This window comes from Dipteris shenzhenensis, chromosome 7 (genome assembly GCF_047967505.1).
Source record: "Dipteris shenzhenensis isolate YYH24624 ecotype China chromosome 7, Dip_SZ_1.0, whole genome shotgun sequence".
Classification (NCBI taxonomy): Eukaryota; Viridiplantae; Streptophyta; class Polypodiopsida; order Gleicheniales; family Dipteridaceae; genus Dipteris; species Dipteris shenzhenensis.
In genome coordinates, this window is record NC_141602.1 from 58,623,333 (window position 1) to 58,637,783 (window position 14,451).

Consider the following 14,451-nt stretch of genomic DNA (forward strand, 5'->3'; position numbering starts at 1 on the left):
CCTAATGTCGTATGGCTTGATAAAGCTATAATTCCATACTAAGACACTCGAATCAAGTTTTGGAACCACTAAATTGAGAATAGGTACTAGGTGTGGGCGAAGAATAGAATTATTCTAGCTCCCTCCATGACCCTAATTTACATACACTATACAATTGAGGTCCAAACTAAGCTATGGTTCGAGGGATAATGAGAAATAGGGCACAACATGCCCAATGATAGAAAGGTTACTTTATAACGTGGAGTATATGTGGCATTATTAGGACATGAGATGATGATGTCATAAACTACAATCTAAGGGTGACCACATAGTCCTTTTAATTGCTTTTATCTATATTAAAGGATTAATGGCAATTGAGTAACTAGGCATTTGCTTTATCCTTGAAGGGTTAATTTTGACAATATAGATATTGAGTCCATGGATTTCATATAAGGAGAGGGCATGTGTGAATTTGACATGACTTATGGACATGGATACCATTGCATTATGGATAGACAATAGGGAGATTGGCTAGTAAATCCAATGGAAATACCCACAAAAAGGTTGGATGAAGGACCAAATCTGACGGGCAATACAAGGATGCAAGGCCACCATAAAAGGCATTTGATTACCCTATGGATACATGAATAAACTCACCTCTCTCCCACAAGCGCGAGATTTGATTGGGTATCCCAATCAAAAGAGGGAGGGCTATAGTAAATGGTCCATGATAAGTCCTAGTTGAACGCTAGAACTAAGGGTACAAGAAGGTGTGGGTTGTGCTTGAGTTAATAATGCGCGCCAACAAGCTCCCGTCTAGCGAGATGAGCGTGGAATCTTGCCCCAGCCTTGAACATTAAACTTTTTGTGGATGCGCTCCCCGAAATACACCTCGGATACCTTGCACAATTACAAATGTTTGGAAACAGTCTCTGAGACAAATGAAGCATGACAGAAGTGCTTGCTGCACCTACCGACTGGCATGCAGAAGGTATACAATGACAGACAAGTGAAGAGCATTCATACTTACTGGGAGCATGGACAATGCAGAGGTACGTGACACTACATCTTGCATTAGACATGAGGAGCTCGGTAGCATATACAGAGCAACCCCGCCTTGTTTTTTGATTTCGTTTGCACCTCTGACCAGCCCTCCTTGCACTACAGTGCATGTATATGCACAACTAAGTGTCTCGGTTATGACACGATGAAGGCCACACTCCTCTGGTCGTGTATGTGTCACGAACCCTGCTTGCCAAAACAACTAAACACTAGTCACTTCAACGTTAAGGGAATTGGTGGCTAGATATTGATTAGGAATGCACCCTGTCGAGTGTACAATGTAAGCTATACGTTCTCTTTAGATAATACGGTCTAGCGACGGCTCAACTTCTTGAGACCACGATGCGTAACATGATTATGGAATATGAAGCAGAGAATACACTTGTATAGTTGCTTTATATTTGTTTTTAATGCGGCAACCACAAAGCTGGTCTATGACCCCAACGGGGATATCGATCGGACACTCTATAGAGAACCAGACTCAGCCGAGTCATGGTGGTAGCCAACACCCCATCATTCCGTGTATTTCGTAGGAATGAGCTCCTCTAAACTGCTATGTTAGAGTGTTTTTGTATATAGGACTCAACAAGGGATTAAGTGATGACAAAAAACTTGTCTGCACTGTAGAAGAAATGCAAAGATAGCATCTCCATATGGGACGCCTCCTGAGTTACGAAACTCACTGCTTTGCATCATAAAGCTCGACGTGTTATATGCACGGAGATATGAGCTCACCAGTGTGAAATAGCCAGGATATGAACCTACACTCCTACGTATCATGCAACCATAGATAAATATTAGTAGATAGGATAAAGCTAGACATGATACGTTGCGGTCTTATGGACTCGTTTGCAAGAGGCCCGGCTACAGTATATGATGGAGATACCAAGTGGACGATGAAATACTTGGAACGGCCGATGTATAGAATGAAGCTAGCATCATAAACACGTTTGGTTCTTGTATTGAATGGTCTGAACTTCCAGTCTACCCCATAACCCAAACTCGAAACACTTGTCCTTGGGAATACCGAAGTGCCCCCCTCACCACTGAAAACTGATTTGCTAAGTTTGATTTTGGAATAGTTAATCCACCACTCTACATGGACTTCAATTACTATTACAATAGTTTCTTTCAGTTGTGTGAGCCTTTTGGAATTACTTTAGACATATGCGGATACGGCAAGCTAGAAGACCCATTGCTGGATATGGCAAGCATTATTGATTTTTTCAAGGGTGCCCCTTACCTTCTGCTCATACTGACTGTTTCACACAGATCCACATGAATACTTCTTCCCTCAAATAGAATGAGGCATTCGTGTGTCCCGAGATATAAACTGAAACCAAATTGTAAATTTCTAATATGTGATTACATTCTTTACTTCTTACGACCCCCCCAAAATATGAGGATGACTTTTTTGTTGTTTATAGGGGTGACATGAATAACAACTATGCTCTAGTTAAGAAGCATGCCTTCCATTCACAGACTAACATTCCGTTGTATGCGCTGGATGGTGGCAGGTGAGCTAGAGCATTTCTTCTACTGATTCACAAACTCTTTGGCAACATTTTGAATTTTCCAATCACATGAAGGGGAGGGGACTAGTACTTTACAAACTTCCATTTGGGAGGCTTGATTAGATAATTAGTTATTATTGCATTTAGTAATTTTCTAATTATGTTGATAGACCAAGAATGGGAATTTTGGAACCTATTGTAAATACTGATAAAGATAGGATTATACATATCTTTTTGTTGGACTTGTACAATTAGAAGCATGATAAGACATCATCATTTTTTGTTCAACTTTGTCTTGCATACCAGAGGTCTAAAGATTGCAGAATGTAACAAAATCGTATACTTGATCATTGGAGACTGGTTTGAGTTGCAATATAATGCAGATTTTTTTTAATGGCAAGATTCGAGAAGGGGATAGTATACAAAGGACATATCTATTTACAAATTGATATAATAGAACAAAGAATATATATACTACAAGCAATTAGGTAATTCCTAAGATGAAATAGGAAGGACTACTTAAGTACTCCCTTCTTTGAAAAGGAAGCCAATGGCATATATATTGGGTGATCGATGGGATAATGCCACACAAGGGATGTGGACTTAGCATGTTAATTGGGTACTTTGCTCTAGCAAAAGGGTTAATATGATTACTAAGCACTTTTTTGACTTAGTCATTTTCGAGAAGGAATATCTTGGAAAAGAGTAGCTAGTAGAGTTAGGTAATTTTTTAGAAAACACACACTTGCATTACCATTGTAAGATAAGAAAAATCTTGCGACTATGGTCTTGCATGCTCAGTTTTGAACAGGCCACTCTTTGGCACTAGGATCTGAGGGCTCTTGGTACTCAAAGTGGCCTGCCGTGAAGAGGAGAAGATATAGAAATTAAGTGGCCAAGAAAAAGGGGGACCGAAACAGAAACAAGAGGGAAAGGGGGAAGACAAAGGAGCCTCAACAAATCACAAAAAAGATAGAAATATTCTAAAAATTAGTGAATTTCGCTTCTAAAAAGTCCACAAGACTGTCCGTGGTTAATCATGAGAGCAATTCTTGGATCAATACTCTTGTTTTCCCCCTCTTCTTCGAATTGTGCGTGAGCACATTCTTCTTCACGTTTGCATTCTCACAGACGTCGAGCTTGTCTTCGTCCCTCATGAGCCTGAAGGTAAAATCGATAAAATCACTCTCAAACGTTTCAATTCTTCTGCCTTCTGCAAAATCCAACCGATGCTGGCTTGATCAAAACGCTTTTATCTTCACAGCTGTTGCTTTCGCAAAGAAATTGCTGCTTCGGAATTCCGTCCGCCTTCCCTTCCGCTCAACGTTCATCTTTTCACGGGCTGGATTCTCATTTTGGCTGTGTGAGTTGAGTTCAGAGTCCAAAGAATATTTTGCAATCGAGAAGTTAAGCCATTAGAAATCGTCCTTGCTTTCTATACCGTGTGCAAGCGCAGGTGTCCAGAAATCACCTCCACTTCCCTGAAGCGCCTTTCTGTCTAGCTCACACGACTTTGGCACGACAACGGTAGCCAGCTCAGGTGACGCAGTTATAAAATGCATCTTGCTGCTTGAAGCACTGCCTGCCATTTACTGGAAATCGAGCAAAACGACACCTAATTTTGCAATTGTTGTAGACGCCATGGATGCGCCGTACGATCCTGATGCCTTAAAGGCCGTCTCTTTTTTGCCAAAACCATTCCAGTCGATCTTTGAATTCAGGTAACTTAGCAACATTGTGTCACGTAGATCGAGATCGAGAGAGAGAGCGAGCGAGAGCCTAATATTTTGCATTCTCCTTAAGGATGTGTTCCTCGACTCTTATCCCAATTGCTCCTGCCTTATACTGAACTTTTTCCTGCGGTCACAACATATCCTGTCAGAATCTGATTCGTCGCCGTAATACGAGTGTGAAGGCAATTACAATACGGTTTCCAAGGAAAGCATGTTATTTTAACAGCGTTGTTTGTGAAGCGGACCACCTGATATTTTTTCCGCATGGCGTAAAAAGCTTCCTCCAAAGGCGCTACACGTGTGCTGTTTGAAATCTCAAAGCCCAAACATTTGTAAAAGAAACTAATTTATAACCATCAGAGAAAATGCTGCTTTCACCTCGTACCGCCATGTCACGTTCATGCCAAGAATAATATCCAAGTCATGTCTGCGTTGACATGCTTTCCGCCAATTATTGACATATGTCACACCTGCACCTCCTTGTTTCACTTCTCACCGGTTCTATACAAGCCCTGAATAGGTTAGGAGAAGAAAATAGCCTCTGTTTCACCTCTATAGTTTTGTGTTCTTCTTTTGAGCTATTCAACCAAAATATTTTCAGCTCAGCAAATATCTTTTTGGAGGTTGAAACTAGCTTCACTCAATTCCAATGGTCTTCCGTGGTCTGTACCCAGGTATTATGGTGTCAAATGCTTCCTAAGGAGGCCTTGTTATTTTTAAAATGAGGTTCAGAAACTCAAATAAATCATCTAGATAACCAAAATTTGAGAAGTACACCTAAGTATGGCCGCCAACTTCCATGAAATTTTTAGCTATTCGACCAGGATATTTTCAGCTCAGCAAATATCCTTTGAGCTATTCAACCAAGATATGTTCAGCTCAGCAAAAATCTGTTTAGAGGTTCAAACTAGCTTCTCTCAAGTCCAATCGTCTTCCATGGTCTCTAGCCAGGTATGGTGTCAAATGCTTCCTACGGAGGCCTTATTATTATTAAAATGAGGTAACTTCTATTTCTGAAACTCAAATAATTCATCTACATAACCAAAATCGAGAACCACACCGGAGTATGTCCGCCAGCTTCCAAAAAAATTTCCCTTGACTTCCCTTCCTAAAAGCTTCATCTTTAAACCTTAAAAGCTAAAAAACACTTATGTTTCATTGGGCATAGCATTCCATTTGGCAGCTTTGCCATCAGCAAACAGAATTTCTTGATCAGCAAAGTTGAAATTTCCTAAATGAAAAACCAACAAATGAATTTACTCCCAACATCTCTTTTACTCCCAAGGTCAGAACATTTGTCTAATGTGTGAACAGTATGCATGGAGCTGGAGATCACAAACCCTGCCACTGCTTTTGCAGTTACCAAACAAACTTTCTCAATTTGTGCAGCTCAAATTCCTGAATGGAAAACCTGTTGAAGAAGTGAAAGGAAAGCATGAAGCTGAACATGAAACAAGAGAATGCTTGCTTATGGAATGAAGAAGGTTGAGGTCCATATGTAGGCACCTCTACATGAGCCACCAAGCTCCACAATCATCTCCTCAATCATCTTCTCAATCAGCTCCTAGAATCTCTCAATCATCCTATGTGGCATCTACCACCACCTAACAGTGCTTACGGGCACCTAACTGTGCCTCTAGCACACACACATAGATCCCAAGGTGTGCCTGGGGCATACACCTTGAGATATCCCATCAAACCCCCCCTCAAGGGAATGCCTCAGGCTATGTTAAGGATACATCTAGTCACATAGTGTCTCAAGCCATCTCATGGTGGTCAAGGATAAATCTATGGCTAGGATCTCATGCTAGCAAGGGTTCCCAAGGGTGTGAAGTAAACAAAGGGATACATAAGACCTTCCAATGGTTATCTCCCCTGCATGTACATGCACACAATGTCTGCAGAAGGTACCATGGAGCAAAACACATACACATGGCCTACATCATATGGTGACCAGAGGTGTTTACAAAGAACACAATAGTTTATTCCATTCATTTTGAAGGACTATCCAGGCAGAGTACCTTGACTCAACATAAAAGAAAGATCTAGAGCATATATGGAGATGGTTCAAAAAGCATAATCATCATAGGAGGCCTCATCTTGTGGAGGCACATCAACTGAGAGTAAATTGGCAGTTTCTGGTTTTGTAGTTGCTTCCTTTTTTGCCTTACAAAACTTTTCATGGTGGTTGTTTTTGCCACAATATTTGCAAGGATTGATCTTAAAGCAATCTTTTGAGAGGTGATTAGTCTTCCCACAATGTTTGCAAGGTTGAAACTTGCCCATTTGAGTTTTTATGGCATAGGCTGTGTCATTGCCTCTCCAGAGTTCCTTGTGCCTTTCTTCTTCTTGAAGAGTAGTAATAAGACCTTCAAGAGTAGGATTATGAAGATTTTTCAATGTGGTAACAACATGATCATAATCTTCAGGCATACTTTTGAGCAATACTGCCATTGCATCATCTGTAGTGATTGGAGAGTTGATAGAAGCAAGTTGAGTCATGAGACTCCGCATGTGATTGACATGGGCAGCCAAGGGAGTGCCACTAGCCATCTTCAATTCAAAGAAAGCAATCTTAAGTGACAATTTTGAGATGTGAGAGCTAGCACCAAAAATAATATCAAGCTTCTGCCAAGCTTCAGAAGGAGACTCCAAATCAAAAATGTGATGAATATAGTCATCTCCTAAGCCAAGAGCAATAATGCCATAGGCTTTCTCCTCTCTAGCAGGATCTCGTGCCGGGCGTGTAGGAGCTGAGGATTCTCCAGCATTAGAGGCTGTTGAAGAAGTTGAAGTAGGTTTGACAAGCCCCCAGAGGTTTCTCCTCATCAATGCAAACTTAACTTTCATCTGCCATGTGTGAAAGCCTTTACCATTGAACTTATCAATATTCAAGAAGGTAGCCATGAGAGGGTCTAATCCAAAATGGGCAGTGTCTACTCTCTTACAAGGCTAGAAAAAATTGAAAAGCTTTAAAGTACAAGCATTTAGTGTAGCAAAGACTTGTAACCAAATTCCATAAAAATCATAATGAAAATGATACTTCAACTTGCATGCTTCATAGAGGTGGCTAAATGAAAGTATTCCAAGCAAATCCAGGTATAGCAACCTAAAGGAAAGTTGTAGCCACAATTGTCCTGATGCTATTCAACACTTTAAAACATCAGAAATGCCAAAGTAGCATCTGATGTAGCACCAAACTCACAACATTGTCAAAACTGTCCAAAACAGAGGCCTGATCTTGGAGGGCTTAGATCTCCTTCTTTAGAGCAAAGAAAACAGGGCTTTCTGGCTCAAATGAAAGCTCACATATGGGCGAATCTCTAGTGCAGAGGTCAGGCGTAATGTCGCGCGGTGTTGTTGGCTGGAACGTCGTCAATGTCGACTGGTTTTTGGCTCTGTTCTCTCCTCGAATATACAACCATTGCTGCTCAAACTTGAACACAAGAGAGTCCAAAGTATGGGAAAGCTTTCCCTAAAAGGAATTAGAAAGAGGTGGAGCAGAGAAGGAGAATACGCGAAAGAGAGCTTCGACAGAATTCGGGGAATGGTGACCAGCAGCGACGATCATTCTCTAATTCCTTGCAGGTGGAAGGTCGCCCATACGAAGGGTCTCTCCAGCCAGAAGGACTTGGAGAATGGTGAAACGACGAGGGAGAACAAGCTCTCACAAATTTGGGAAGAAATGGTGAAGATGAAGAAGAAGATGATGATGACATGGCATAAATGGGCTCAAGGAGGATCATAGTGCTCTGATACCATGTTGAAGAAGTGAAAGGAAAGCATGAAGCTGAACATGAAACAAGAGAATGCTTGCTTATGGAATGAAGAAGGTTGAGGTCCATATGTAGGCACCTCTACATGAGCCACCAAGCTCCACAATCATCTCCTCAATCATCTCCTCAATCAGCTCCTAGAATCTTTAATCATCCTATGTGGCATCTACCACCACCTAACAGTGCTTACGGGCACCTAACTGTGCCTCTAGCACACAGACATAGAACCCAAGGTGTGCCTAGGGCATACACCTTGAGATATCCCATCAAAACCAACACATGAATTGGTACACAAATTTGCCTTGATCTTGGACATACATGAGAGAAGTTCGAACACGGGCAATTGCTTAGCAGCAAGCATGGACCATGCATGGAGTCCAAAATCAGACACTGAACTTCTAAAGCTTTTTCCTGATCCTTCCATGGCCTCTGTATGCACTTTCAAGCCTCTTATCTAAATATAACTGCATCCCAGGAACTCTTACCAAACACATGCCCTCAGCCCGTCTAGTCTCAATGCGTAGCCTGTACCAAGAAACACAAAACTACCCTATCAAATCCTCAAAGAGTGGATGAGGTGGATCCGTGTGTAGCCTGGTCGATTGAGGAAACCTGCTCACTGGAAAACAGAGACAGGTTGCTTGCTCTAGCCAACACTCCTGCAGCAGAAGAATTTAGTCAAACATAGCCCTGGAAACACACGATGCCGAAATCAAATCTTGCTCCTTTCCGTTGTGCACACAAATGTAGAGATACAAACACAGATCTTGAACAATAAAGTGGAACAGTAAAACGTGATTGCTCCAATGAAGCAAAACCTCATTTGCTGCTCAATAGTGCCACCATCTAGCAGGACACATTTATTTGATAAAGGCCGCTGCAGGCTTTCCTGGCTTCAATAATCTGATGTTGGCAAAAGTTGACTAGGAATTTGTTCGTGGTTCATCTGCCTCAAGTTTTCATATCAAGGTAGATTTTCAAGAAGTCTTTGATGGGGTCACCTGGAAGTGGGATTACATCACAATCATCCCGATCATTGGAATCCGGCATGGGAGTGCGATTTGGGTCATTTGGATCTTGATATTTGAAAGACCCAAACTAATGAAGTACCACCGAAAGTTTTTTCTCTATCTAAATCCATTTTGACGTGAGGGTCGAGAAGTTTCTACTATGTGACAAATGAAAAAAAATTGAAACGAGTCAGTCCTAGTCTAGTCAATGTGAGTCATCTTGCAAATATGGTTGGGTATTTGATAGGGGTGCATCAATGTGGTAATGCAGTGAATCCGAATTGCACGGCCTTTGCGCCGGCAATGCTTCATTCAGATTTCTGCCCTATCAACTTTCGATGGTAGGATAGAGGCCTATCATGGTGGTGACGGGTGACGGAGAAGTAGGGTTCAATTCCGGAGACAAAGCTCAAGAAACGGCTACCATATCCAAGCAAGGCAGCAGGCGTGCAAATTACCCAATCCCCGACTGCTTGACCTCCCTGCTGCTCTAGATGCAGCCCAAGTGTGAGGCACAAGGTGAGCTTGATTCCTGGCCTCCTTGCAGCTCTGCTATGCAGCCAAATATGAGACTCTTGTGAATGTTTTGCAAGTCCCCCGATGAGGCACTTCCATAGGGCTAGAGCTCTGCTGATCTAGCCAAGCAGATCTGATTGGGCCAACCCAGTTTGTTACAGTTAACGAGTCTGCCACGTGGCAAACTCTGACTGTCCCAACTAATTGCCCTACTGAACCGACTACATATTGCAATCTATGAGCTGCGTGGCCATGTTGCAGGTGCCTATTGGCGTGACTTTGCAAGCTACTGTTGCTTTCCCCTGTACTGCAGACCCGACTTTGCGAACTGCATCTGTCTGCTACAGACACGTGTTGGTCCCTGGCTTTGCTGGCCTGCTGCAGTCTCTGCTGCCTGTTCAAAGCCATGATCAAAGTTGCTTCTGGCCCCTTTACCTGGGCTCATTCCAGCTCTTCCAGGCCCTAAACTTATTCGCCACCTGCACACGAAAGCCTTTGATGCTGCCTTACAGTCGGCCTTAGGGACTGTGCACGCTGCCCATATGGCAGACCATCGGATGAATCCCTATTCAGCCCATCCGGCATTCACAAGTGGGGAGGTGACCCCAATAATCCCAACATCTTGTCACTTGTAGAAGAGGAGATCATGAAGTCTATCCAATCTCTCGCTTTGTCTTCTCCACGCTTATGTGACCAAATCATTGATGCCACATCTTTCATCTGATAATGATAATGCCAAATGCCAATGCTTGACCACACTTCAGCACTCATTCATAACCCCCCACCCCCGCCCCCCCCCCACCGCGCGCGGCCCCTCCTCCCTTCCCTCTGCTTCTCTGCCTACTCCTAGCCTTCAAGCCCCCCCTGTTGGAAATAGGGATAGAATCTCTCACACCTCTCACTCCGATCTCAGCTCATACAATACTCAGAAACCTCTTGATAGATGATCACACATATACTATAAAACCTTGTTGGAAAAGCACATGAAAGAAAGAAAGAAAGAAAGTTTATTAGAGTCTTTGGAAGGTCGATGGGTCTATGAGACTGTGAAAATCCTGGTACAAGCGAGCTGTGAGGGTGGAGCTACTAAATGCGCATCCACACCAATGCATAATGCAAAAAAATGCAGAATGGTAGTACTAAGTACAGCATAGTCATGTCGATGTTTGACTACATATCAGTCATATCATCATCATCATCATCAAGACATTAGGGGTGGATGAGGCACTGGAAGCATGAAATCAGCGATAGAGTGTTGTCGACCACTCGAGGGTGCGGTCTTGTGACGTCTCCTGGTCATAGCTCTATGCCTAACAAGGGCTACAGTAACCCCTGTCAGCCGGTGGGCTCCGACCCAAAACATGGAGGGGATATCCCCAAGTGTAATCTGCGCGCCCATCCTCTGTCTGAGCTGGCGAGTCACTGGCTCTCGGTCCCAATCATGTCGAGGTCTCATCTCAGGGGAATCCAGGTGATATGCCTGAAAGAACTCCGCGATAGAGCTCTGAGAGGGGTCTGCCAAGGAAGAGGTCTGCTCCTGTCTCCGTGATGGAAGTATCCTCTCGTGGTGCCTCACTACCTCATGAATGAAGCCTGCCAAGCATCTCTGATCTGGATAGGAGAGGAATCGGGACTCTGAAGAGGCAATAGAAATGCCCTCGGATCTCATAGTAAAGGGGACACCTAAAGATGAAGTGCTCCTCCGTCTCAACCTCCTGCATGTCACATAATGTGCATAGACACCTCTCCCTGGGTAGGCGCTCTGCTCTGCCGCTCTCGATACAAAGTCTATGTGAAGAGACCCAGAACTACCCAATAGAGATCCTTAGTGAGTGGGGTAAGTGGATCTGCGTGTATCCTGGTGGGTCAACGAAACCCTCCTGTGTGATATGTAAACAATGATCTTTGTAGAAGCTAAGCTTCACCAGGAGTTCGCTCGGTCCCAACTAGGTCCGTAATGTGTGTAGCTATAAGAGATCCTCACGGATTACCTAGTTGACATCATGTGACATGAGGGGAGAAAACGGAGCGTCCATACTGTATTGGAAGGGAGGGAGTCTGTCCATGTGGAGCCCCAATCTCTCAAACCATCTCTCTGTGCGTGCATACCAGCATCTCTGGTCACCTCCTTAGAGTGTCATAGAGGAACACAATGCTAGCCATGGCAACCTGCTGCGTCCGGAAGAGTAATCCCCATACTCTCTGACTCGGTACAGATATGTGATAACTTAAAATGCAGCATCTAGCTGTAAGGGAGATGACCCAAACTCAGCCTGAATGATTTGGTGAGGGACGGATGGCTTACTGCGAATCATCCGTGATAGCATGAGAACATGTAGTCGCTCCACATGCACCCACTTTGTATCTGATAAGTATGGCCCCCAACAAGGGCTGCCATACATTCCTGCTGGGTGGACCGAGGAGTCAAAGAGCAGCCCCTTCATTCATGGATCCTGAAAGTGCGAGCGGAAGCACTGCCTCTCTAGTATGGCCAATGAAGCGTATCCTCTGCCCAAGCATGCCTGCATCGCGGGTCTCATAGTGAAGATGGGTCCAGAGAAGACAACCCCGAGATACCTGTATGATGAAACTATCTCAACAGGTGACCCATCAAACGTGAACTGCTCCTGGCGCATGACGGCTCGAGATGTATTGAAGATCATAACCTTGGTTTGACCTAGGTTGACCTTCAGATCATGAGACTCACAAAAGGACTGAAGTGTATCAAGGTATCTTTGGACTATAGAGGAAGACAGAAGAGCCACGTCATTTGCATAAAGCAATATCCGGATCAACATGCCAGCAAGAGAGCAACCATCCCTTCCTCATGTATGCATCACTGCCTCGAGCTCGTCTATGTAAAGGCCAACATGGTAGGTGATAAGGACACCCCTGTTTGACCCCAATAGTGCTCATGATCTCGTCTGTCCACCGAGATCCTGCTCGGACCTTGCCTGCGACTCTCGCGTAAAGTGCCATGACAGCCCAAATGATCTCCTTCTTGGTCATAACCCAAATCATGTAGGCATCGTATGAGGCGGGCTTTCGGGACTGTGTAAAACGCCTTGCGGAAATCCACAAAGCAACAGTAAAACCTCTGCTTCTGTGCCCTCACCTCCTCGATGATACAGCTGAGCGTGAGAATGTGATCCATGGTACCATGATCATGCCGGAATCGAGCCTGTCCTGCTGCTGTAAGTCCTCGACACTCTGCAAATCTGCTGACCTCGGAATCAAGCACAAATGCATAGATCTTGGACATAACATGTCCAATCATAATGGTCCTGTAATTCTCTGGGCTCATGGGATTCCCTGCCTTGTGGATGGGTGAAGTAATGTTAATAGTCCAGGTGCGTGGAAACGCCAAATAAACAGCTTCATTAAAGAGCTTTGCTAAGATTGGGTCTAGGAGGTTAATCCCATATGCAATGAACTTAGTGCATAGCCCCTCATGATCCTTCACTCGGCCATTATGAAAATTCATTACGACATCCTTCACTCCCTCTGCAGTAAAGAGGGTGTAGGATGGATGTGGGGCGTGGCATATGTGAGAGGTTAGGGGCTGGCTGGTTTTGGACGTCATATAATGTGCGTGCATAGTTATACCAGACCTGAGTGTCTGTGAGTGGTGAGGGGGACTGTCCCTCTAAAAATCTCCGCCAAAAGTCTTTAGAGTTGTTACTAAACAAAATGTTCAGTAGTTCCTCCTCGTTCCGGCGAATGAAATCTAGTTTCTTCCTACGTACCAGTCAACGATAGTCGGGTAGCGTCTCTGGTTTGCTTGGAAGGCTGTTTCTGGTTTCGAATCTAAGCTGATGGCGTAAAGCCTTACACTCTTCATCGTACCAATTATTACAGGGTGCGGTCCCAAGAGGTGGTGGGTGTGTGGATCGAGCGGGGTGGGGGAAAGCATGAAGGGCAGCCTCGTGTAGTGAGCGGGTGATCAGGGCAACGCGGTCCTCTAATAGGGGTATGAAGTCAATGTAAGCAAGGAGTATGTACAGACGGTCAGAGTAAGTAGGTGAGTGGTCACGGTTGAAGCGTATATCATGATAGGTGGAGTAAGAACTCAGTGGGGTAGAAGGTGCTGTGCAACGGGCAGGGAGTGGAAATGCTAAAGAAAAGGTTAAGTGTGATCAACCCTTGGAGGAAGAGGTGCTACAGTGGAAATCGGTGATGCTTGATGTGAAGGCAGGGGATCCCATGATGTAATCAACAACGCTAGGGCCCCCCCATATGGGAAGCATGTGAACCACGCGAGGCGGGCCATCTGTCGAGACCATTATAGATAATGAGATCAGGCATCCTGCCAAGGTCTAATAGGGCTTGCCCATAAGATGTAACTAGCAATCGTTTGTCAACCGAAACCCGTACATACATACCTGCATCCTCAAGGTCAACGTCTAGCAGTAGAATGGAATCATCCTTAAAGTCCAGGAGTGGTACCTAGCGGGCGCCTGTCCTTGCGTTGAGGTCTCCAACTAGGAGGACTTCTCCGCGACTCGAGAAATCAACAATGGACCGATATAGGGCTGCAAATGGAGATGTCTCAGCCTCATCTCGAATATCCCTCGCAAAGTGGGAGGTCTCAGGAGGGAAGTAGCATACTGCAACAAACAAATTTCGGTTGTCTGTGTGTCTGATCAGGATCCAAAGAAACCTGGAATGTGCATCTCTCTGCTCTATTGAAATGGTCCCCAAAAGGGTGGATTTGTAGAGAATTGCTACTCCTCCTGATCCACGTACTCGCCTTGTGTCCCTAGTCTCATCTCTGTAAGCAGACTCCCACGTGTACCAGTTGACTACTGGTAGTGGGCGCTTTGGACGCTGATGTGTCTCTGTGTAAAAAACTATGTCGCTA

General features: G+C 44.3%; 1 protein-coding gene across 1 annotated transcript in view; it reads left to right on the forward strand.

The window, feature by feature from the left end:
- Window positions 1-3,629: 3,629 nt before the first annotated feature.
- Window positions 3,630-14,451, forward strand: part of LOC147900578 (ATP-dependent DNA helicase MER3 homolog) — a 168,480-nt gene continuing 157,658 nt past the window's right edge. Inside the window, exons 1-3 of the mRNA XM_087377593.1 lie at window positions 3,630-3,722; window positions 4,012-4,095; window positions 4,192-4,276. Coding sequence (XP_087233719.1) covers window positions 4,197-4,276 — 80 coding nt within the window. The 5' untranslated portion in view covers window positions 3,630-3,722; window positions 4,012-4,095; window positions 4,192-4,196. The remainder of the gene's footprint in view (window positions 3,723-4,011; window positions 4,096-4,191; window positions 4,277-14,451) is intronic.